The sequence below is a fragment of the Triticum aestivum genome, chromosome 7D, assembly GCF_018294505.1.
Source record: "Triticum aestivum cultivar Chinese Spring chromosome 7D, IWGSC CS RefSeq v2.1, whole genome shotgun sequence".
NCBI lineage: Eukaryota > Viridiplantae > Streptophyta > Magnoliopsida > Poales > Poaceae > Triticum > Triticum aestivum.
In genome coordinates, this window is record NC_057814.1 from 91,646,444 (window position 1) to 91,672,407 (window position 25,964).

At 49.0% G+C, this 25,964-nt stretch overlaps 1 protein-coding gene across 1 annotated transcript; it reads right to left on the reverse strand.

The window, feature by feature from the left end:
* Window positions 1–20,025: 20,025 nt before the first annotated feature.
* LOC123170399 (probable glycosyltransferase At5g25310) lies at window positions 20,026–22,155 on the reverse strand. The gene is made up of 3 exons (XM_044588258.1): window positions 21,528–22,155; window positions 21,059–21,419; window positions 20,026–20,963 (listed from the first exon to the last, which is right to left on the reverse strand). The coding sequence occupies exons 1-3, from the start codon at window positions 21,851–21,853 to the stop codon at window positions 20,238–20,240; spliced, it is 1,413 nt and encodes a 470-aa protein (XP_044444193.1). The 5' UTR covers window positions 21,854–22,155; the 3' UTR covers window positions 20,026–20,237.
* Window positions 22,156–25,964: the final 3,809 nt, after the last annotated feature.

Sequence of the window (25,964 nt, forward strand, 5' to 3'; positions counted from 1 at the left end):
TTAATCTGATGATACCCGGAATAAGCATCCAAGAAACTTAAGCGTGCACAACCTGCCGTAGCATCAATGATTTGATCGATACGGGGGAGAGCAAAAGGATCAGCCGGACACGCCTTGTTCAAGTCCGTGTAGTCCACACACATCCGCCAGGTGCCGTTCTTCTTAAGTACAAGCACCGGGTTAGCCAACCACTCTGGGTGAAAAACCTCAACAATGAACCCGGCCGCCAAAAGCCGGGCCACTTCTTCACCAATAGCCTTCCGCCTCTCTTCGTTAAACCGTCGAAGGAACTGTCTGACCGGCTTAAATTTTGGATCAACATTGAGAGTGTGCTCAGCGAGTTCTCTAGGTACACCTGGCATGTCAGAAGGTTTCCATGCGAAGATGTCCCTATTCTCACGGATGAACTCGATGAGCGCGCCTTCCTATTTCGGGTCCAGATTTGCACTGATGCTGAACTGCTGAGACGAGTCACCTGGAACAAAATCAACAAGTTTAGTCTCATCAGCTGATTTAAACTTCATTGCTGGTTCATTCTCCGTGGTTGGCTTTTTCAGAGAGGTCATATCTGTTGGGTCAACATTGTCTTTATAAAATTTCAACTCTTCTGTGGCACAAACAGACTCTGCATAAGCCGCGTCACCTTCCTCACACTCCAGAGCCACTTTCCGGCTGCCGTGAACCGTAATGGTCCCGTTGTGACCCGGCATCTTGAGTTGTAAGTACACATAACACGGCCGTGCCATGAACTTGGCGTAAGCCGGCCGTCCGAATATGGCATGGTATGGACTTCTTATCTTGACCACCTCAAAGGTCAACTTTTCCACCCTGTAGTTGTTCTCATCACCGAAGGCCACTTCCAGTTCGATCTTGCCGACTGGATAAGCCGATTTACCGGGTACCACACCATGGAAGATAGTATTTGACTGGCTGAGGTTCTTATCAACTAGCCCCATACGACGGAAAGTCTCATAATAGAGGATGTTGATGCTGCTGCCTCCATCCATGAGTACCTTTGTGAACTTATAGCCTCCCACTTGAGGAGCCACCACTAAGGCCAGGTGGCCCGGGTTATCCACCCGGGGAGGGTGATCCTCCCTACTCCACACTATGGGCTGCTCCGACCACCGTAAGTAGCGTGGAACCGCCGGCTCAACAGCATTAACAGCCCTCTTGTGAAGCTTCTCGTCTCGTTTGCACAAACTAGTGGTGAACACGTGATACTGTCCACCGCTAAGCTGCTTTGGGTTGGTCTGATAGCCCCCCTGTTGCTGTTGATGACCCTGACCAGACTGTTGATTAAAGCCCCCTTGACCGTTCTGAGGACCGGAATTTGACCCGCCGCCCGGGCCATGAAAGCCGCCAGCGCCGGAGCCTGCCGCCCCGGGCCATTGTAGTTTTTAAAGGCCTTCATGATAGCACAATCCTTCCACAGATGAGTCGCTGGCTTCTCTCTAGAGCCGTGTCTCGGACAAGGTTCATTCAACAGCTGCTCCAGAGAAGGTCCTGACCCGCCGCCTCGGGGAGGGGGCCTCCCCTTGCGTCGCTGGTTGTTGCCTTGGGTGTTGGCTACGAACTCCAGGCTGCCATCGGCCTTGCGCTTGCCTCCTCCTTGATTCCCCGGGTTAAACTGAGGACCCTTGCCATTGCCGTTCTTCTTTCCCTTCCCTGTCCTTTCATCATCTGAAGGGGGATCCTTGGTACCATCAGAATCGGCGTACTTGACAAGAGCCGCCATTAGTGTACCCATATCCGTGCAGTCGCGTTTAAGCCGCCCAAGTTTCATCTTTAGGGGCACAAAGCGACAGTTCTGTTCCAACATCAAGACTGCAGAGCCGGCATCCATCTTATCTGATGAATGTATGATCTCCTTGACCCGGCGAACCCAATGGGTCGTGGATTCACCCTCCTGCTGCTTACAGTTAGTCAAATCCACAATTGACATAGACTGCCTACAGGTATCCTTGAAGTTTTGAATGAACCGGGCTTTCAGCTCAGCCCAAGACCCAATGGAGTTCGGTGGTAGCCCTTTTAACCACGTGCGGGCAGTTCCATCTAACATCATGGTGAAATATTTGGCCATGGCCGCCTCACTGACCTCTAGCAATTCCATAGCCATCTCATAACTCTCAATCCAGGCCGCAGGCTGTAAGTCAGCTGTATAGTTAGGCACCTTCCTAGGGCCCTTGAAGTCCTTAGGCAGACGTTCATTACGGATGGCTGGCACCAAACAAGGGACACCCCCGGTCCTGGTAGAAATACCCACATCAACGGACGCCGTCGGATAAGCCGGGGGGGGGTCTGGTAAGCCGTCAATTGCGGCACCTGCTCCGCCTCTTGCCGTGCTTGGTCTGCTGCGTAGAAGGCTCCAACATGAGCCGGGCCATGGCCAGGGGGTGGGTCATGGCGTCGGACATTACTTGAGCCGGTTGCTGAGACCATGTGCCGGCTGTAACTCGGGCTCTGGCCTGGGCGAGGAGTCGAGTGGATCCTGTCCCGGCTGTAGGAGTATGCCTCTTGCTGTGCCAGAGCCGTCTGCAGGAGTTCCCTGACCCGGCGGGTTTCGACGGCCGCCGGAGAATCGCCGTCAACGGGAAGAGCCGCCAGTCGTGCTGCCGCAGCTACCATGTTCTCCAGCGGGTTATCGTAATGACCCGGGGGTATTGGCACATACTGAGGCGGGGCAGGGGGCACCTGGGGAGGCCCCATCACTCGTGGCTGAATAAGGGGTCCTGACCCGGGCGCAATGACCCCTGGTGGGTTACTGGATCCCGCACCTGGCGTGTTGAAGAGATTGCGCGGGTCGTAGACCGGCGGGAGTCGAGACTGGGCCTTCTGATGCCTCATTCTCATGACCTCGTTGGCCGCGTTCTGATCCATCGTGAGTTGGAAGGACTGCGCCTGAATCAATTGAGTCCGGGCGTCGAGAGCCGCCCGCTCCGCCGCCAGCCTGACCCCTTCTGCTGCAAGATCCTCTTTAGCTTTCATCAGATCCAATTTTAACTGTGCCACCTCCGCATCATGCTGAGCTTGATCTGCCGGGTCAACCGTGGCGGTTAACAGGGCCGTCATCTTGTCCGTGAGATCCATCAGCACCTGAGCCGGGGAAGGCACCGGGTTTCCTGGTCCGGCGGCGGGGTTCTGAACAGGTTGCGCGCCGGCCATAAAAACTCCAACCTAACTTGGCGGTTCAAAAAGGTCCGGAATACTGTCGCCGTCGGAACAGCCCATGAACCTGCCATCTTGAAGTTGGTACAACGAGTTTGACTCATAAGTGGCCGACTCGCCGTCAGAGCCGGCGGCCGCCTCATCACCAGACCCGGATGGATCAGAGGGCCCTCCATGGATGCATCCCACAAAAGCGCGCCTTAAGGCAGGCCGGGCCCGGGCGGGTCGTGCGCGCTGAGCCGTTTCGATGAGATCGGCGCAGAGATCCGGCTCGGGGCCCGGCTCACCAACCTTGCCAATGAAGACATGAATTCCGCCAAAGGGGACCCGGTACCCGTACTCAATTGAGCCGGCGTCGGGGCCCCAGTCCTCGTCGTCGATGTAGAGCTTGCCGCGACGACTCTTGGTCATCCGGCCTACGGCGTATCCCTTGAGCCCTTCGAAGCTGCCCTTCAAGAACTCAAATCCACCGTGCGCTGGCCCCACGGTGGGCGCCAACTGTCGTGGAATTGTCACGGCAGATGTCCTTGAGCTAGGACTTAGTCGTGGAGCCATCGCAACTAGGAAGCTTGAAGGGGTTATGCGGGACAAGGAACACGAGGGTTTATACTGGTTCGGCCCCTTACGGTGAAGGTAAAAGCCTACGTCCAGTTCGAGGTGTTATTGATTAGGGTTACGATCGCCAGGGAGCTAAACAGCTATGCCCGGCTCTCGATGAGATTATTGTCGCCCTTGAACCGCTGCCGGGTCCTCCCTTTATATAGGGAGGCTGACGCCCAGCAGCTCTTAGAGTCCCGGCCGGCTCATAAGAGCGTCCGGCTCGGACTCTAATCAATACTTGCCTTACACTACAAGTCTACTATAACAATGATTGTAACTACGGGCTTTAAGCCATATCCGGGTCTCAGCCCATCTCTGGCCCATTATCTTGAAACTTAGCTCCGGGCTTCTGGTAATGACCCTTAGAGTAACCCGGCCCTCCTGGCGGGTGACTCCAAGGTCTATATCCTCAACACCAACTGACAGCTCCACCGTTCAATGTAAATACGTATCCGGTTTGCGATTTAGAATCGTCCGGATCAGTGTCAAAGCTTGCATCAACGTAACCACTTACGATGAGCTCTTTGTCACCTCCATAAACGAGAAACAAATCCTTAGTCCTTTTCAGGTATTTCAGGATGTTCTTGACCGCTGTCCAGTGATCCACTCCTGGATTACTTTGGTACCTCCCTGCTAAACTTATAGCAAGGCACACATTAGGTCTGGTACACAGCATTGCATACATGATAGAGCCTATGGCTGAAGCATAGGGAACATCTTTCATCTTCTCTCTATCTTCTGCAGTGGTCGGGCATTGAGTCTTACTCAATCTCACACCTTGTAGTACAGGCAAGAACCCTTTCTTTGCTTGATCCATTTTGAACTTTTTCAAAACTTTGTCAAGGTATGTGCTTTGTGAAAGTCCAATTAAGCGTCTTGATCTATCTCTATATATCTTAATGCCTAATATATATGCAGCTTCACCGAGGTCTTTCACTGAAAAACTCTTATTCAAGTATCCCTTTATGCTATCCAGAAATTCTATATCATTTCCAATCAGCAATATGTCATCCACATATAATATCAGAAATGCTACTGAGCTCCCACTCACTTTCTTGTAAATACAGGCTTCTCCAAAAGTCTGTATAAAACCAAATGCTTTGATCACACTATCAAAGCGTTTATTCCAACTCCGAGAGGCTTGCACTAGTCCATAAATGGATCGCTGGAGCTTGCACACTTTGTTAGCTCCCTTTGGATCGACAAAACCTTCCGGTTGCATCATATACAACTCTTCTTCCAGAAATCCATTCAGGAATGCAGTTTTGACATCCATTTGCCAAATTTCATAATCATAAAATGCAGCAATTGCTAACATGATTCGGACAGACTTAAGCATCGCTACGGGTGAGAAGGTCTCATCGTAGTCAATCCCTTGAACTTGTCGAAAACCTTTCGCAACAAGTCGAGCTTTATAGACAGTAACATTACCGACAGCGTCAGTCTTCTTCTTGAAGATCCATTTATTTTCAATGGCTTGCCGATCATCGGGCAAGTCAACCAAAGTCCATACTTTGTTCTCATACATGGATCCCATCTCGGATTTCATGGCCTCAAGCCATTTTGCGGAATCTGGGCTCACCATCGCTTCTTCATAGTTCGTAGGTTCGTCATGGTCTAGTAACATAACCTCCAGAACAGGATTACCGTACCACTCTGGTGCGGATCTTAGTCTAGTTGACCTACGAGGTTCAGTAATAACTTGATCTGAAGTTTCATGATTATTATCATTAACTTCCCCACTAATTGGTGTAGGTGTCGCAGAAACTGGTTTCCATGATGATCTACTTTCCAATAAGGGAGCAGGTACAGTTACCTCATCAAGTTCTACTTTCCTCCCACTCACTTCTTTCGAGAGAAACTCCTTCTCTAGAAAGGATCCATTCTTAGCAACGAATATCTTGCCTTCGGATCTGTGATAGAAGGTGTACCCAACAGTCTCCTTTGGGTATCCTATGAAGACACATTTCTTCGATTTAGGTTCGAGCTTATCAGGTTGAAGTTTCTTCACATAAGCATCGCAACCCCAAACTTTAAGATACAACAACTTTGGTTTCTTGCCAAACCATAGTTCATAAGGTGTCGTTTCAACGGATTTTGATGGTGCCCTATTTAGAGTGAATGCAGCCGTCTCTAAAGCATAACCCCAAAACGATAGCGGTAAATCAGTAAGAGACATCATAGATCGCACCATATCTAGTAAAATACGATTACGACGTTCGGACACACCATTACGCTATGGTGTTCCGGGTGGCGTGAGTTGCGAAACTATTCCGCATTGTTTCAAATGTAGGCCAAACTCGTAACTCAAATATTCTCCTCCACGATCAGATCGTAGAAATTTTATTTTCTTGTTACAATGATTTTCAACTTCATTCTGAAATTCTTTGAACTTTTCAAATGTTTCAGACTTATGTTTCATTAAGTAGATATACCCATATCTGCTCAAATCATCTGTGAAGGTGAGAAAATAACGATATCCGCCACGAGCCTCAATATTCATCGGACCACATACATCTGTATGTATGATTTCCAATAAATCTGTTGCTCTCTCCATAGTTCCGGAGAACGGTGTTTTAGTCATCTTGCCCATGAGGCACGGTTCGCAAGTACCAAGTGATTCATAATCAAGTGATTCCAAAAGTCCATCAGTATGGAGTTTCTTCATGCGCTTTACACCGATATGACCTAAACGACAGTGCCACAAATAAGTTGCATTGTCATTATCAACTCTGCATCTTTTGGCTTCGACATTATGAATATGTGTGTCACTACTATCGAGATTCATCAAAAATAGACCACTCTTCAAGGGTGCATGACCATAAAAGATATTATTCATATAAATAGAACAACCATTATTCTCTGATTTAAATGAATAACCGTCTCGCATCAAACAAGATCCAGATATAATGTTCATGCTTAACGCTGGCACCAAATAACAATTATTCAGGTCTAATACTAATCCCGAAGGTAGATGTAGAGGTAGCGTGCCGACCGCGATCACATCGACTTTGGAACCATTTCCCACGCGCATCGTCACCTCGTCCTTAGCCAATCTTCGCTTAATCCGTAACCCCTGTTTCGAGTTGCAAATATTAGCAACAGAACCAGTATCAAATACCTAGGTGCTACTGCGAGGATTAGTAAGGTACACATCAATAACATGTATATCACATATACCTTTATTAACCTTGCCATCCTTCTTATCCACCAAATACTTGGGGCAGTTCCGCTTCCAGTGACAAGTCTGCTTGCAGTAGAAGCACTCAGTTTTAGGCTTAGGTCCAGACTTGGGTTTCTTCTCTTGAACAGCAACTTGCTTGCTATTCTTCTTGAAGTTCCCCTTCTTCTTCCCTTTGCCCTTTTTCTTGAAACTAGTGGTCTTATTGACCATCAACACTTGATGCTCCTTTTTTATTTCTACCTCCGCTGCCTTTAGCATTGCGAAGAGCTCGGGAATTGTCTTATTCATCCCTTGCATGTTATAGTTCATCACGAAGCTCTTGTAGCTTGGTGGCAGTGATTGAAGAATTCTGTCAATGACGCTATCATCCGGAAGATTAACTCCTAGTTGAATCAAGTGATTATTATACCCAGACATTTTGAGTATATGCTCACTGACAGAACTATTCTCTTCCATCTTGCAGCTATAGAACTTATTGGAGACTTCATATCTCTCAATCCGGGCATTTGCTTGAAATATTAACTTCAACTCCTGGAACATCTCATATGCTCCATGACATTCAAAACGTCGTTGAAGACCCGGTTCTAAGCCGTAAAGCATGGCACACTGAACTATCGAGTAGTCATCAGCTTTGCTCTGCCAGACGTTCATAACTTGTGGTGTTGCTCTTGCAGGAGGCCTGGCACCCAGCGGTGCTTCCAGGACGTAATTTTTCTGTGCAGCAATGAGGATAATCCTCAAGTTACGGACCCAGTCCGTGTAATTGCTACCATCATCTTTCAATTTTGCTTTCTCAATGAACGCATTAAAATTCAACGGAACAACAGCACGGGCCATTATCTACAATTAACATAGACAAGCAAGATACTATCAGGTACTAAGTTCATGATAAATTTAAGTTCTATTAATCATATTACTTAAGAACTCCCACTTAGATAGACATCCCTCTAATCATCTAAGTGATTACGTGATCCAAATCAACTAAACCATGTCCGATCATCACGTGAGATGGAGTAGTTTCAATGGTGAACATCACTATGTTGATCATATCTACTATATGATTCACGCTCGACCTTTCGGTCTCCGTGTTCCGAGGCCATATCTGCATATGCTAGGCTCGTCAAGTTTAACCTGAGTATTCCACGTGTGCAACTGTTTTGCACCCGTTGTATTTGAACGTAGAGCTTATCACACCCGAACATCACGTGGTGTCTCAGCACGAAGAACTTTCGCAACGGTGCATACTTAGGGAGAACACTTTTATCTTGAAATTTTAGTGAGAGATCATCTTATAATGCTACCGTCAATCAAAGCAAGATAAGATGCATAAAAGATTAACATCACATGCAATCAATATAAGTGATATGATATGGCCATCATCATCTTGTGCTTGTGATCTCCATCTCCGAAGCACCGTCATGATCACCATCGTCACCGGCGTGACACCTTGATCTCCATCGTAGCATCGTTGTCGTCTCGCCAACTATTGCTTTTACGACTATCGCTACCGCTTAGTGATAAAGTAAAACAATTACATGGTGATTGCATTGCATACAATAAAGCGGCAACCATATGGCTCCTGCCAGTTGCCAATAACTCGGTTACAAAACATGGTCATCTCATACAATAAAATATAGCATCATGTCTTGACCATATCACATCACAACATGCCCTGCAAAAACAAGTTAGACGTCCTCTACTTTGTTGTTGCAAGTTTTACGTGGCTGCTACGGGCTTAGCAAGAACCGTTCTTACCTACGCATCAAAACCACAACGATAGTTTGTCAAGTTGGTGTTGTTTTAACCTTCGCAAGGACCGGGCGTAGCCACACTCGGTTCAACTAAAGTGAGGGAGACAGACACCCGCCAGTCACCTTTAAGCAACGAGTGCTCGCAACGGTGAAACCAGTCTCGCGTAAGCGTACGCGTAATGTCGGTCCGGGCCGCTTCATCTCACAATACCGCTGAACCAAAGTATGACATGCTGGTAAGCAGTATGACTTATATCGCCCACAACTCACTTGTGTTCTACTCGTGCATAGCATCAACGCATAAAACCAGGCTCGGATGCCACTGTTGGGGAACGTAGTAATTTCAAAAAAATTCCTACGCACACGCAAGATCATGGTGATGCATAGCAACGAGAGGGGAGAGTGTTGTCCACGTACCCTCGTAGACCGAAAGCGGAAGCGTTAACACAACGCGGTTGATGTAGTCGTACGTCTTCACGATCCGACCGATCAAGTACCGAACGCACGGCACCTCCGAGTTCAGCACACGTTCAGCTCGATGACGTCCCTCGAACTCCGATCCAGCCGAGTGTTGAGGGAGAGTTTCGTCAGCACGACGGCGTGGTGACGATGATGATGTTCTACCGACGCAGGGCTTCACCTAAGCTCCGCTACGATATTATCGAGGTGTAATATGGTGGAGGGGGGCACCGCACACGGCTAAAATATCGTATATCAATTGTGTGTCTAGAGGTGCCCCCCTGCCCCCGTATATAAAGGTGCAAGGGGGAGGCCGCCGGCCTAGGAGGTAGAGGCGCGCCAGGAGGAGTCCTACTCCTACCGGGAGTAGGACTCCCCCCCTTTTCCATGTTGGACTAGGAGTGGAAGAGGGGAAGAGGTGGAGGGGAGGAAGGAAGGGGGGCACCGCCCCCCTCTCCTTGTCCTATTCGGACTGGGGGGAAGGGGGGCGCGGCCCTGCCCTAGCCTCCTCTCCTCTCTTCCACCTAGGCCCACTAAGGCCCATTAAGTTACCGGGGGGTTCTAGTAACCTCCCAGTACTCCGGAAAAATCCCGATTTCACCCGGAACACTTCCGATGTCCAAACATAGGCTTCCAATATATCAATCTTTATGTCTCGACCATTTCGAGACTCCTCGTCATGTCCGTGATCACATCCGGGACTCCGAACAACCTTCGGTACATCAAAACATATAAACTCATAATATAATTGTCATCGTAACGTTAAGCGTGCGGACCCTACGGGTTCGAGAACTATGTAGACATGACCGAGACACCTCTCCGGTCAATAACCAATAGCGGAACCTGGATGCACATATTGGTTCCTACATATCCTATGAAGATCTTTATCGGTCAGACCGCATAACAACATACGTTGTTCCCTTTGTCATCGGTATGTTACTTGCCCGAGATTCGATCGTCGGTATCTCGATACCTAGTTCAATCTCGTTACCGGCAAGTCTCTTTACTCGTTCCGTAATACATCATCCCGCAACTAACTCATTAGTTACAATGCTTGCAAGGCTTATAGTGATGTGCATTACCGAGTGGGCCCAGAGATACCTCTCCGACAATTGGAGTGACAAATCCTAATCTCGAAATATGCCAACCCAACAAGTACCTTTGGAGACACCTGTAGAGCACCTTTATAATCACCCAGTTACGTTGTGACGTTTGGTAGCACACAAAGTGTTCCTCCGGTAAACGGGAGTTGCATAATCTCATAGTCATAGGAACATGTATAAGTCATGAAGAAAGCAATAGCAACATACTAAACGATCGAGTTCTAAGCTAACGGAATGGGCCAAGTCAATCACGTCATTCTCCTAATGAGGTGATCCCGTTAATCAAATGACAACTCATGTCTATGGCTAGGAAACATAACCATCTTTGATTAACGAGCTAGTCAAGTAGAGGCATACTAGTGACACTATGTTTGTCTATGTATTCACACATGTATTATGTTCCCGGTTAATACAATTCTAGCATGAATAATAAACATTTATCATGATATAAGGAAATAAATAATACTTTATTATTGCCTCTAGGGCATATTTCCTTCTCTCGCCTGGATCTCCTGCAGCTGAATCCCCTGTGGCCGCTCCTGCACTGCACGTACACGCCTTCAACAGGGAATTACCTCCAGAATTAATTACAAAAATATTGCAAAATACGGTCTGACTTGCTTGACAGGTGAATCTAGTGAACCCAAGACTTTGCATGAAGCTCTTGGTAATTCGCGCTAGAAACAAGCAATGGAGGAGGAGTTTTCTGCCTTGCAACGCAATAAGACGTGGCACCTAGTTCCTCGTCGTGAATGTATCGATTTAATTGATTGCAAATGGGTCTATAGAATTAAGAGAAAGTCAGATGGTACAATTGACCGGTTCAAAGCACGTTTGGTAGCAAAAGGATTTAAACAGCGTTATGGTATTGACTATGAGGATACTTTTAGTCCTGTTGTCAAAGCTGCATCTATTCGTCTTATGCTCTCCTTGCTGTTTCCAGGGGTGGAGTCTTAGACAGCTAGACGTTCAGAACGCATTCCTTCATGGTGTTCTAGAAGAGGAGGTCTACATGAAACAACCTCCTGGGTTTGAGGACAAAAATGTGCCGTTTCATGTATGCAAACTTGACAAAGCTTTGTATGGGCTCAAGCAAGCACCTCGAGCATGGTACGCTCGGCTGAGTATGAAACTGCAAAAGCTTGGGTTTCTTCCATCCAAATCTGACACTTCTTTGTTTATTTACAACAAGTTTCAGAACATCATTTTTTTCCTCATTTATGTTGATGATATTATTGTGACTAGCTCATCTAATGAAGCAATAACAGCACTGTTGAAGGATCTTAGGGCTGATTTTGCTTTAAAAGATCTGGGAGACTTGCATTATTTCTTAGGCATAGAAGTCAAGAAAACTGAGCATGGCATTCACTTATCACAAGGAAAGTATGTGACTCATCTGTTAGGCAGAGTTGGTATGCAAAATTGTAAGCCTTCTCCAACTCCCTTGTCCAGCTCAGAGCAGCTATCCTTGACAGAAGGAGCACTTTTGAATCAGGAAGATAGCACCAGTTACAGGAGCATAGTTGGAGCATTGCAGTACTTGACTCTTACTCGGCTTGACATTTCCATTGCAGTCAATAAAGTTTGCCAGTTTTTCATGCACCTACTACAACCCATTGGACAGCTACCAAGCGCATCTTGAGGTATGTAAAGAGTACAGCACACATTGGTCTAGCCATAAACAAATCCTCCTCTCTTCGAATCAGTGCCTTTTCTGATGCGGATTGGGCTGGTTGTGTCGATGATAGACGCTCAACAGGGGGATTTGCTATCTTTTATAGACCCACTTTGATTTCGTGGTGTGCAAAGAGACAAGCTACTGTTTCCAGGTCTAGTACTGAGGCAGAGTATAAAGCATTAGCTAATGCTACAGCTCAAATTATTTGGGTGCAAGCTTTGTTAAGAGAACTTGGAGTATCACATATTCAGACATCTATACTCTAGTGTGATAACCTTGGTGCAACCTATCTTTCTGCTAATCCAGTTTTTCATGCCAGAACTAAGCACATCGAGATAGATTTTCACTTTGTCAGAGAAAGAGTTGCAAACAAAGAATTGGAAATCAGATTTATACCTTCTAAAGATCAGATTGCAGATGGGTTCACAAAGGCACTTTCTACAAGATGCTTTGAGGAGTTTAAGCGTAATCTCAACTTGTGTAGTTGTGATTAAGGGGGAGTGTTAAACATTATCTTGTGCATCACGCCTAGGTAGTTAGAGATAGATTTATCCTAACAATGTATTCGTTTATCTTTCTATCTCTTCTTCTGTAATCTCCCGATTGTATCTCCTCTCTGTTATGATATGTATGCGCTATTGGGAGGTGCTCCCCAACCAATCAATATATACCCTGCGGGCCTCCTGTTTGGAGGTTGAGACGCTTCATTACGATCTTTCACAGAGTCATCGTTCCCCCGAGCACCCTCCGGAACACAAACAAGCTTGAGCGTGCTTTTCTTTGGTCCGGATCAGGCAAGACAATGGGGTCTAAGTGCAAGGTCAACTGGGATTTGGTTTGTCGTCCTTTTGAGCAGGGAGGACTCGCCATGCTCAACACTACTAAATTCGCAAGAGCGCTCCGCCTAAGATGGTTTTGGTTCGAGTGGATGGAACCCCTAAATTGTGGGTTAGTTTGGGCAACCCATGCGACGAACAAGATCTTAACCTCTTCTATGCTTCAAGAACTATCACCATTGGGAATGGTGCGAAGACGCCATTTTGGGATGCGCCATGGATCAATAACCGGAAGCCCAAGGAAATTGCTCCCCTCTGGACATCAAGGAAAAATTGGAAGATAAAGGAGGCTCTTTCCGATGAGGCTTGGGTGTCCAAGGTCAAGTTGTCAGCGAACTTCACCTTGAAGCACATCCACCAATTTGTGACCCTCTCGACAACCATCCATGGCTTTCAGCTTGACGCTCATGCCGAGGATGAGATTGTGTGGAAGCACAAAAACGATGGGAATTATCCCCCATGGAGGAAGCGGTGTGGAAATCCCCCCCCCCCCCCCCCCCCGTGGAAAGTTAAATTCTTCACTTGGTTGGGCACTCAACATAGGCTTTGGACCGCATATAGGTTGGCCAAGCGTGGCTGGCCGAATTGTAGGCTTTGCCCTCTGTGCGAGCGAGAGCAGGAATCCGGTGCGCATCTGTTCTTCAAGTGTCGCTTCACTAAGCGGCTTTGGAGCTTGGTTTCATTTAGTGAGCATCGACTCCGAAAATTGGCATCTTGAGAGGTCCGTCAAGGACTGGTGGGTCAAGCGGTTGGACTCCTCCAACCCCGATAGGAAGGCAATGGCTTCCATCACCATACTTGTGTGTTGGACTATTTTGAACGAAAGAAATGCACGGATTTTCTACAACAAGTGTGTGTCGCCGCCGATTTTGCTACACGCCTTAAAAGATGAAGCTCGGCTGTGGGTAACCGCAGGCGTAAAGAAATTAGGTGTCATCTTATCAAGAGAGTAATCACATTGTGTGTTGGGTCTTGTAAATTTCAAGAGTTATCTCTGGCTTACAACATCTACAAACGGAGCCCACATATCCTCCTCAAACGTCTGGGCGGCCTACCCAGTCACTAACCAGACAGAAAAAACCACCCAATCGGACATGTCATACTCAGCCCAAATGTCTGGGCTAACCGGCACCCCCATACCCAACCCATATGTGGGGCGGATATAGGGACGCCCAGACGCTCCGCCATATTGGACCTGACACGCTGGGACCATCCCTACTCGACCTCCCGCGTTCGTCCTCCATTTCCCGCGTCTGTGCCGCCTCCCTCCTCCGCCCTTGCTTCCGCTTCGCATCGCCGCTCCTTTCTGCCATCGTATATGTCGCCACCGAGCACCTTCTCTGCAACCGTCAGCATGTATGATGCCTTGGCAGAATTCGTGGGGCTCCCGACCGTAGCTACCCGTTGAAAGACAGAGAACGTTTCCTGAAGGGAGCGTCGTCGGAAGCAGCGAGCATGAAGCTACGGGGAAGGTAGTAGTGGAGAGAGCTGGTGCTGAGATGGTCGCTAAAGATATGGACCTGGGCGCGTCAGGTCAAGCGACTCAATCAATCTGTCTGTCATGTCCACGGGAAGGAAGAACTCATCGGCAGAGCCCGACTCTATTCTGGCCTCCCAGTGACCGGGCATCTCGGATAGCTTTCCGAAAGACACTTACGGTGTAGTACACCGAGGGTGGCCTCTCCAAGGGGAGCCCGACAGCAGACCTACCAGGGGACCCAGAAGGCCCAGCAAGGAGCTAGCGACACGAAGTAGGAGGCCAGAGGATCATATAGATTTCTGGAGACCATCTTGGCCCCCAGATCAAGATGATGGCATCCAAGATTGGATCTAACTCTTTTAAAAACTCTAGCCCCCACCGTGTATATAAGGCAGAGGCTATGGAGCTCTCAATACCATCTACTCTTGTAGCAGTAGCAAAATGCATCTCCCCATTGTAATCCCTCGCACAAGATATCCCACCGTGAATACAAACACAAAGCGGGACGTAGGATGTTACTCCTCAACAGAGGCCCAGACCTGGGTAAATTGTGTGGGCGGTCTCCGTTCTGGTACTTTTGGTCGTGTTCGCCACCCTACTGTGGGTACTGGCGAATTTTTGCTCCTTCAGTTGGCGCCCCAAGCACGGGCTACGCTGGTCGGAGAACGAATCCATATTGGAGAACTATAGATGCTCGATGACTTTGTGCCGGGCCAGACCTTTGCCCCCGCCCTCCATCAACTACATCCGCTTCGAGAACATTGAGTTCCTGTTATTCGACGAGCATGATGACACGACGACCATCCATGTCTGTCCATCTCCAGTGGTGAAAAAAGCCGCATCGATCTGGACTGATCTCGGGGTGTCTGGACCTTCATCAACCCGCCAGCTCGCACGAACAAGAAGAAGGTTATTCTTCTATTGAACCCTTCAATGGCGAAAGTAGCAACTCCGACAGCTCTGGAAACAGCCGAGGGCCTCTTCCTCTACCCTCCTGATGTCGCATGGAGGAGACACCGTGACTGGTCGCATCAACCCCCTACGTCCCAACATGTTTGATGAAATGATCCAAAGGTAAAAATAACGTTCTTCGACCTTTTCATTCTTTGTCATGTGATTCTACATTACGCAACTATGATGTGATGTGCATGTATGTTCTTCAAATTTGGTACAAGTAGTGTGGATGATCAAGGATGATCAGTCTTTTTTGGCATTCACAAATGTTGCATCTCAAAATTTTGCCTCTCAAGAATATGAAACACAAGATGAGCCCCTTCTTGACATGGATGATGAGAGTTTTCTTGATGCAACTCAAAAGGAAGAAGTGGAAACTATGCTACCAAATAGGATTGATTGTTATGTGAAGCATGGAAGAAAATGAATCTTGATCTGGTCATCGGTGTCAAGCCACCAATGTCAACATATTGGCACTGTATCCATGAGTACTTCAACGCACACAACACTTGTGCCATCCATCAAAAGCAAGCTTCGATCTGACATCGATGGTCAACTACATCATTAGTTTGTCAAAAGTTGGCGGCTAGCTTGGCACACGTTCAACGTATGAACCAAAGTGGTACAAATGTCCAAGATAATGTGATTGCTTGTTCAAATTAAACAATTATTTCTTCATCTCTTGTATTCCTAACTTTTGCTCTCACTTGTGGTATGTAGGTGAAGATGCTCAAGAATTGTAGAAGGAGCGAGGGAAAAAGGTACAAAGAAGATAGGCTAACCATTCACTTTGCATATTTGTTATTTGTATCTTGAAAATGAGGAGAATTGGAAGAACTATGAGTAAAACAGAGTTCCTTACAAGAAGGAAAAATCGATTGGAGATGCAACACAAGTTGGTCATGATGATGCATCAAGTGGCAAGGATGGAAAAAGAAGCCCCACTCCCATACACCTGGCACAGCGGGTGTCGGAGCTGCACGAGCAACAGAGGATCCTCGACGCGGCCGACCCATGGCTGGATGGCAACTTCGATCTCCAAGAGATGGAGCGTGTTCTGGTAGTCGGCCTCTGGTGCACGTGCCATGACCAGAGCCTAAGGCCGTCCATAAGGCAGGCCATCAACATGTTACGGCTGGAGGCGCCGCTCCCCGAGAGGATGCTGTCGGTTGGCCAAGCGGCTGGCCCTCTTCTCATGCCGGACTCCGATAGTATGGGTCACAGCTCCAGCTCCAGCTCCATTCAGCAGCTAATATGATGGATGTTACTGTGAGCTCAGTTGCATTAGCAATCGCATGCTGGCTTCAGTTTGGACAGTTTGGATGTTGTACAAAAGAAAGGACAGAGCCACGGAGACGGTAGACTTTGTGTTCACCCGCACAAGCATCTGCCATTTCTTTTTTGTAGTACAAACATCTTTGAGTCATCGTTGCCCCGAGCACCCTCTGGAACACAAACAAGCTGAGTGTGATTTTCATTGCTCCGGATCAGACAAGACAATGGGAGCCAAGTGCAAGGTCAATTGGGATTTGGTTTGTCGTCCTTTTCAGCAGGGAGGACTCGGCATGCTCAACACTACTAAATTTGCAAGAGCGCTCCGCCTAAGATGGCTTTGGTTCGATGGACGGAACGCTCAAAATTGTGGTTTAGTTTGGGCAACCCATGTGACGAACAAGATCATAACCTCTTCTATGCTTCGACAACTATCACCATTTGGAATGGTGCGAAGGCCCCATTTTGTGATGCGCCAGGGATATATATAACCGGAAGCCCAAGGACATTGCTCCCCTCTGGACATCGAGGAAAAATTGGAAGATAAAGGAGGCTCTTTCTGATGAGGCTTGGGTGTCCAAGGTCAAGCTGTCAGCGAACTTCACCTTCGAGCACATCCGCCAATTTGTGACCCTCTAGACAAGCATCCATGGCTTGCAGCTTGACGCTCATGCCGAGATGAGATTGTGTGGAAGCACACAAATGATGGGCATTACTCTGCGGCTAACGCTTAGACAGCCCAATTCATGGGCACCTTCTACTCCCCATGGAGCACGCGGTGTGGAAATCTCCCCCTCCTCCCTCGAAAATCAAATTCTTCGCTTGGTTGGCCACTCAAGATAGGCTATAGGTTGGCCAAGCGAGGCTGGCCGAATTGGGGGCTTTGCCCTCTGTGCAAGCGAGAGCAGGAATCCGGTGCGCATCTTTTCTTCAAATGTCGCTTCACTAAGCAGCTTTTGGAGCTTGGTTTCATTTAGTGAGCATCGACACCGACAATTGGCATCTTGAGAGGTCCGTTAAGGACTCGTGGGTCAAGTAGTCGGACTCCTCCAACCCCGATAGGAAGGCAATGGCTTCCATCACCACGCTTGTGTGTTGGGACTATTTTGAACGAAAGAAATGCACGGATTTTCCGCAACAAGAGTGTGCCGCTGCCGATTTTGCTACGCGCCTTAAAAGATGAAGCTCGGCTATGGGTGACCGCGGGCTCAAAGAAATTAGGTGTCATCTTATTAGGAGAGTAATCACATTGTGTGTTGGGTCTTGTAACTTTCAAGAGTTATCTCTGGCTTACAGCATCTACAAACGGAGCCCACATATCCTCCTCAAACATCTGGGCGGACTGCCCAGTCACTACCCAGATAGAAAAACAGCCCAATCGGACCTGTCATACTTAGCCCAAATGCCTAGGCTGACCAGCACCCCCGTACCCAACCCATATGTGGGGTGGATATAGGGACGCCCTGGCGCTCCACCATATTGGACCAGACATGCCGGGGCCATCCCTAATTGACTTCAGATTGACCAAGTCCACCAAATTGACTACACCCCTCCTGTGTTTGTCCTTAGTTTCCCGCATCTGCGCTGCCTCGCTCCTCCGCCCTTGCTTCAGCTTCGCATCGCTGCTCCCGCCTGGCATCGTATATGTCACCGCCGAGCACCTTGTCCGCAATCGTCGGCATGTATGATGCCTTGGCAAAATTCATGGGGCTCCCGACTGTAACTACCAGTTGCAAGACTGAGAACGTTACCCAAAGGGAGTACCGCTGGAAGCAGCGAGCATGAAGCTATGGGGAAGGTAGTAGTGGAGAGAGCTGGTGCGGAGATGGTCGCTTGATACGTCTCCAACGTATCTATAAATTTTTATTGTTCCATGTTATTTTATTATCAATCTTGGATATTTTATAATCATTTTATATCTTTTTTGGTACTGTTGGTGCAGTGCACCCCCCCCCCCCCTAAAGTTTCAACATAGGTCTATGTTAGTGCAGTTTGATACCGCCGTTGTGTATTTCCGAGACAACATCCTATACTTGTGAGTAACCAAGCACATACAAGTTGTCGTGCCGGAAATACGACGAAGTTGTGTCGTGGCGAGCGCCTACGAGATCAACTTGCAGCCACCTCTTTGGTTTCATATTTCCGTTTTCAGGTGGGCGTGGGAGTATCCCATGCTTGCCAACAATCTTTGATCCTTCACCGGCTTTGAGGAGCATGTTTTGCTGGCTGGACCTCGAGTCCTTATAGCCCGTTGCAGCGGTCGTGTCGAACGGTACCGCCATGCTCACAGGGACAGGCATGGGCACATGGGGAGGGACCGAGTGGACGACAAAGTGCTCGTGAGGAACACTGCTAGGGTGAAAAGAACACCGACGCTCGGCCCGTGCTCCATCAACTCCCTAATGTCCATCCTGCAAGCACACAACAACGACACGCACAACCACGAAGTAGAGCATGGCATGGCATGCAGCAGATCCGAGTCCTCCGTCAAATGATATGTGAACTGAGACCTCATCCCAATTGCGACCTTGGAGGAGATGGCTGTCCGCATCGCACTCTGCCGCGCCCCGCGTGGAGAATGTCGGTGGGATTCCATCCACACTGAATCCATCGCGCCCGCCCATAAATGGCGTTTGGATTAGGCATGAGGCACGTTGTCGTTGCCTCACAGGAGGCGGTGGGCTGTATCTGGCGTTCGAATGTCGTGACAGACACGTAGCCCCTTCGTTGGTGCGCCGACGATGAGGCCATCCATGGGCCGTCCGCTGAGGGTAGGGCACGTGAAGCCGTGGCAGCCCTCACGGCAGACGTCGGGGAGGCAAAGTCACATTCTCTAGTGCCGAGACGGATGGCTTGCAACCCTGGGCGCTGCAGCAACGTCATGGTGAATGAGTCGGGCCCCGACCACGACGGATCCATCATCGACCTCACATCCACCAGCGACGTGCAGGCGACAGCTCCAACGAGAAAGAGTAGGGCATGAGGGACGCCAGTGTCTCGAGTCTCGTGAGCTAGTGCGTGCCCATGTCGTACTCTACTTTGCCGGCGACTGCACAACACTCCGAAGAGCGTAGCCAGCCGCCGGACATGCTCCGATTAATATTAGGTTTCACGTGCATGTAATTGAGGTGTCCGGTTGTGGAAACGATTATTTAAGATCTGACCAGTAACTGTGCATGAACTCTTCCGGGCGCGTTCGCGGATGATTGATGGATCGGATTTGGTGTATCCGGCTGTAGATGCTCTAACTTCACAGGTATAAAGATTTACAGAAACACTAAAAATCTGACATGACAAATTTGACGCTTTTCATGGCAATTTATGTTGGGGCAGTGATGGCAAATCTAGCTTGCAAGCATGGCAATTTTTTGATTAAAATAATGAACTGAGGCGGATTTGAGTAATGCTAGACGGACGAAAGGTTACGTAAGGATTTTATGTAGGTGCTGATCTGGATGTGTAAGTCCGTTCTTAGGTCTAGTATTATCGGGCGGATTTGCCGCTCCCGCCAATCAATCTTGCCAGCCTCAGAGAACATAGTTTTACATGGAAAACGTTTAATTTGTCACGGTTAAAAATCAGTCATCAGATTTGTAGTGCAGTCCAAGATTTAATATGAAATTATGATACAACCTTATTCCTTACGAGAATAAAATGGGGAGTATGTTAGGAACCCATTCTCCCGGGTGTTGCACGGTGTTCTCTGCTCTAAATTTCTATCTAGTATATCAGTGATCAGAAGTCTGAGCCGGCTAGTGGTCGAGTCTGAAGTTGAGCCTCCTGAGCCAGACGGAGTGCAGGATCATGTGGAACATGTCGAGCCTCTCCGGCGGCTGCCGCAGCGTGAAGTGCCGCTTCACCAGCCGCACCCCGTCCCGGAGCCGCTCCACCTCCGCCGTCGGTATCCCCTCCAGCACCTCCTTCAGCCTGGGGATGTCGGCGACGGGCACGGACACCGAGAACGACTCCCACCGCAGCACGTCGGCGAAGGGCAGCGCGTACCCGTCCGACACTAACACGGGCACGCAGCCGGCGTGGATAGCCTCCACCACGCGCGGGCTCGCCACCTCGTGCCCGCTCGGGCACAGGCAGAAGCGCGACCGGTGCATGTAGGCGAAGTAGTCACTCTGCCGGTCACGGCCTCGCCGGTTGCGACTGCTGCTGTTGTTGCCGCCGGTGGTGGAAGGGAGGTCGTACTCGTACACGGGGAAGGTGGCCGGGTCGCGGCCCTTCCAGTGGCGGAGCAGCAGGTCGCGGACGTGGCCGTGCCGCCCGCCGGCGAAGAAGGCCAGGTAGGGCCGCGCTGACAGCCCCGGCGAGGGGCCCAGGAGCTGCCGCGGCGTGTCGCCATCGTAGAGGTTGATCTCCGGGATGCTCACGTCCTTCCCTGGCCGGAACCCCTCCGACGTGTTGGCGTTGCAGAGCGCTCGGATGCCATTCGCGTACAGCTCCGGGTCCCCCTTGGACGCGTCAGGACCCTACACACAATGAAGCTCTAATTAGCAAGCTGGAGCTGGACACCTGAGGAACAGAGCAGGCAACAAGAGAGGGGCTGATTTTGTGTCCGGCGTACCCAGTCGTGGCAGGAGAGCATGAAGTGGTCGGCGCCGGCGGAGCGGTTCCAGAAGGGGTGGCGGGAGGCGACGACGCGGACGTAGTCGCCGACGAGAGAGAGGAGCGGGGCGCGGTCGTAGGAGAGGTGGCGGTACGCAAAGTGCACCATCTGGACGACGCTGAAGGGGAGGAAGAAGGCGTGCGCGCGGTCGGCGTCCCACGTCCGGACGCCGGCCGCCGGCGGCGCCAGGAGCTCGAGCTGCTCGATGAAGCGGCCCTCGATTGTGTAGATGTTCTTGCAGGGCCCCGCATGCAGGATCGGCGGCTCCCCTTCCTCGTACACGTACACCTTGAACCGCCTCTCCATCTCCACGTAGCTCCTGCCATGCCATCCATGAGTACGCGTGAGCATGTAAGGTCAGCCGGTGAAGGAGCAAGCCGGCGACGAATGCTTCTTGGTATCGACGACGTCGATATTCATATCTTACCGGTGGAAGGCTGCCGGGTTGCGGTACACCCTCGCAAGGAGAGCATAATCGACGTCGTCGCCACGAAACCATGTGCCCGGCGTGGAGCTGGTGTTGTTGCCATGGCGCCGCGCCGCGCGCCGTATCGCGGCTCGCGCGGCGTCGAGCTCCCGCTCCACGCTCGGCCTCCTGCTGGTAAAAGCCGCCTGCTGCACCAGAGGAGACGACGACGGCGACGAAGAGCTGGTCGGCGCCTCCGCGCCAGAGACGGAGAAGACGCCGACCACGAGGACGAGGAGGGCGCCCGAAAGCGCAACGGCACGCAAGCGCGCAGCAGCGGCAGCCATGTGCACGGCCCGAGCTAGCTGCCGGCCTTGACTAAAGTAGTCTGTGCCTCAGGGCCGGATCGAGCACGTAGTCTCGGCGCATCTGCGCGCACGGAGATGGATCGATCGGATCGATGGATGGATCTGATCATCACACGGAAGTCAACGAGGAGGAGCTGGCGAGGAGGTCATGTGTTGAGCGAGTGGGATTAAGTTAGCAGGGATGCAGGTCGCGAGGGGTTGGAAGCTGCGGCCAGTGCCTGCACGCTCTCTCATGCGCCTTCTACTAATAGGAAATCCCATGCTTTGATTGCTCGCTCGGTCGGCGACTCGACGCCGACGACCACGGACGGAGTGCCCCGAGATCTCGATCGACGTCACACGGAGACGTTCATAGGCCGGGACTCACACCTAGGGGTGGGCGTTTCGTTTATACGGTCAATTCGGTTCCGTTTATTCGGGGTTTTAAAATTTGGACGTCGATAACTGCCACACGTGTGGCATCTAGGGGGTATCTGCCGCACGCCCCGTGTAGCATCGACACAGGCCCGTCCGCACGAGCACGTCCGGGCGCACCCCGCCACAGCCCGCACGTTCGGTGTGCGGCGTGATCGCCCGCATGAGCATGTCCGGGCGAGCGACCACGCGGCCCGCACGACCCGTCTCGGCCGTCGCCCCTCCCCGCCTGCGAGCCACACGCCCCGCGTGGCAGTAACCACGCGTCCCGCCGCGATTGCTATGGTCCGGACCCTCTTCCATGTACGTGTAACTCCAGTTGCCATGTCGCTGAACTGCAGTTGCCATGTCGGACAACTGCAGTTGCCATGGTTGCTCGTAACTCCAGTTGCGATGTCGGACAACTGCAGTTGCCATGTCGCTGAACTACAGTTGCCATGTCGGATAACTGCAGTTGCCATGGTTGCTCAACTGCAGTTGCCATCTCAGGTCAAGTGCCGGATGCCTTTTTGGGCGACTGCAGCTGTTGCCATGTATGGTCTGGTCTACTACAGTTGCCATGATTTGAAAACTTTAGGAGTTGCCACCTACTAACACTAGACAGTTGCCATGTAGCACTACAAAACATGGCAAAAAACATGTCCGGGGTAAAAGAGAGTTGCGATATGCTTACAAGCACACTAGGGCAGTTGCCATGTACCCTACAAAAACACATGGCAACTGATAGCTTTTGGTGTGTGGGAGAGGAGACGGGCATGTGGACTACGGTGGTATCTTTAGGAGTTGCCACCTACTAACACTAGACAGTTGCCATGTAGCGCTACAAAAATAGACGTGGCAACAATAACATGTTCGGGGTAAAAGAGAGTTGCCATCTGCTTACAATCACGAATAGGGCAGTTGCCATGTAACCTGCAAAAAACATGGCAAATGACACTTGGGTGTGGGAGAGTGGGAAAATGGGCAGTCGTGGGAGATGGGGAACAGAAGTCGTGTGGGGCGTGCGGGCGCGACGGCAGTTCCACCGCACGCCCCGAGTCGCAACCGCTGACCTCGGAGGGAAAACAGCGTGCGGGCGAACTCCCTCATACGCCACACACGCGAGTTGTTCTACGTGACACACAAAATCAGCCCTCTCGTGCCAAGATTCGTGCCAAAAGACACTGGGTGGCGATCGAGGCGTGTGGGCGAGTTGGCTAACGCCCACACGTGTAGGCGTTAGTGTTTTCGTAAAATTTTGGTTTTCATAAAATAACAACTGGAATAATCACAAAGAAAAATTGCCAGCGAAGCTTATTAGCCAAAATTTTATCGGTTTGATTTGGCGGTTAACTAGAAAACTGAAATACGTGTGCACCATCATGAGTCGAAACAGCGTGTCATATACTATCATCTGAAATAAAAATGTAGCTGCAAATTAGTATTTGCATGTAATCGAGATCCTATAGTCGATGCACTAGAAGGACGCACTTTGCGCTTGCATGAATCTATGTACAACTGTGAAAGCAACAAACTAGCTAGCGGCGGAGGAGCGGGCCGGTGTCCACCGGTAGGGGTGGTAGTGGAAGGAACCCTAGTCGCCAAAAGGGAAGATAACAAAGGGTGGCTAATGTGTGCTCTCGGTGGGTTCCTCTGAATTGGGGTGGATCGATCCATCCCCAGTGAAAAACATGGGTAATTTCCCATCAACTTTAGGGTATGTTCAATGGGCCATGCAGCACAATCCAAGGAAGCACCTCGTGGGCCGCTTTCACCAATTCGTGCCATTTTCCTTGTGTAGCCACTGAATAGGGCTCGCTCGTTTCGCCCTTTGGTTAAGATTCGGATGTGAGGCATTGGAATCTGGGTAAGCTGGACTAGGGCCTTAGACTAATCGACTAGTCAGTTGTGCTTGCACAAGAGAGAAATGAGGGTGGGAGACTCACAATTCGGTTACTTCGGCCTATACGGATTCTCTCAACCTAAAACAATTTAACACTACACACCAAATAGTGTCTATTTTCTAAACCAGACTAAATAACCAAAAACCGATTGAGCCTATATTTCAGTTAAACGGGTCGGTTTGGTTTTCGGTTTGAAATACCACGGAGCGCGTAAGTGGACCAGCTCGATGAGTGCCGGCAACAAGTGTGGTCAAAACATACTAGTGGCCAATGCGGGTTTCGCTTTGCCATTTTTCACTTGTGGGATTATTATTTTATTTATAATAGATTATTGCGAGTAGTTGTTTTGTTTTGACTTTATTTGTGTTGGTTTGCATTTTAATTATGTTATGTTGGTGTTTATATTCGTTCGTATATTGAGTTGGGTCGTTGTTGGAGATATTATTTTTTTGGAAGGAGAGTGGAATTGTTCGCTGCATGGTTATGGTTTCTTTACACGTTTTGGCCTCGGGGTAAGCTGGGCGGTGGTTGTTTGAGCTTTTTGGAAGCTCCTATTCAATGCTGAAACCGTGGAATTGATGCTATAACGCTCAGATGGCCAGCCTATGAAGCTCTCGCTTGGCCAGCTTGGCTCCCAGCTCCTCTCGCTCGTTTAGCTTTTTTTTTGCTCGTCCCAACGATAGCTCAGAAAAAACCGACTATCTTTTTCATTTAAAAAGGGTTAGTTAAATTAAAGGATACTCAAGGATTTAAAAACCATTGCAGATTTAAATAATTATGGAATTTAGAAAACATTCATGAATTTAAAATATATCTATGGATTCCAAAAAATATTTGCAACTCAGGCAAGTTTCCAAATTAAAAATGTCCACAAACTTCAACAATAATCGTGACTTTAAAAATATCTATGAATTTAATAAATAGTAATGAATCTGAAATAATGTGACCCCGCAAAAAACAATAATGTGAACATATAAAATGTTTGTGCCATTTAACGTTCACAAACTTTAATAAGAGCTCAAGAATTAAAATGTCAGGAAAATAAAAAGTAAAAATGAACACCCTCCTTCCAAAAATACAAGGCATGGTTGAATATATTTGTTTGGTCTTCGTCGTACAGTTTTGACTATGATTTTCATTTATTGTATGTCTATATTGTATAAAGGCTTATGAAATAGAAAAATTGCAAGACAAATACAACGATGTCATTTGTACTTGTTCAATCCATGTACTTTGGTATATATATGGACTCCACCATAAGTCTGACCTCAGATTTTTACCATGGCAAATTGAATATTTTTCATGGCAAATTATGTTCTTCAGGGATGGAAAATTTAGTTGGCGAGTATGATATATCCGTCTCAATTAATTTTCTTGTCAGAAAATTGTCGTGCTTTCAATAAATTTGTCATCATCGCGTCAATATAAATTGCCATGGAAAATGTCAGATTTGCCATGCCTAAAAATCTAACTTCAGATTTTTTATTTTTTCTGTATTAATGATGATAGTAGTACATGAATGACAATGCAAAATCAAGCGTGTCTTGTATCTTGGGAAGGAGGGACTATATCTTTCCCTAATAATAAAGAGGCTATTGCTTCTTCCTCCTTAATTTTCGTCCGCCGTCAAATCGTTTTTGGTACGTCAAAGATCGTCCTCGGATCGTTTTTTGGTACGTCAAAAAAGCGTCCGGAAGAAAAAGAAAATTTCAAGCTATCGAACCAACGACCAGCACAAGAGATAGCCCATGCCTTACCACCATGCCAAGAAACCATGTTGATAAAAAGACTAG

What these genes read in the sequence shown, in the direction of transcription:
- LOC123170399 (XM_044588258.1), bottom strand. Translation starts at nt 21,853, where the DNA reads ATGGCTGCCGCTGCTGCGCGCTTGCGTGCCGTTGCGCTTTCGGGCGCC. An exon ending in AACCCGGCAGCCTTCCACCG is followed by an intron (nt 21,420 to 21,527) that starts GTAAGATATGAA and finishes ATGGCATGGCAG; the next exon opens with GAGCTACGTGGAGATGGAGA. An exon ending in TGCTCTCCTGCCACGACTGG is followed by an intron (nt 20,964 to 21,058) that starts GTACGCCGGACA and finishes CATTGTGTGTAG; the next exon opens with GGTCCTGACGCGTCCAAGGG.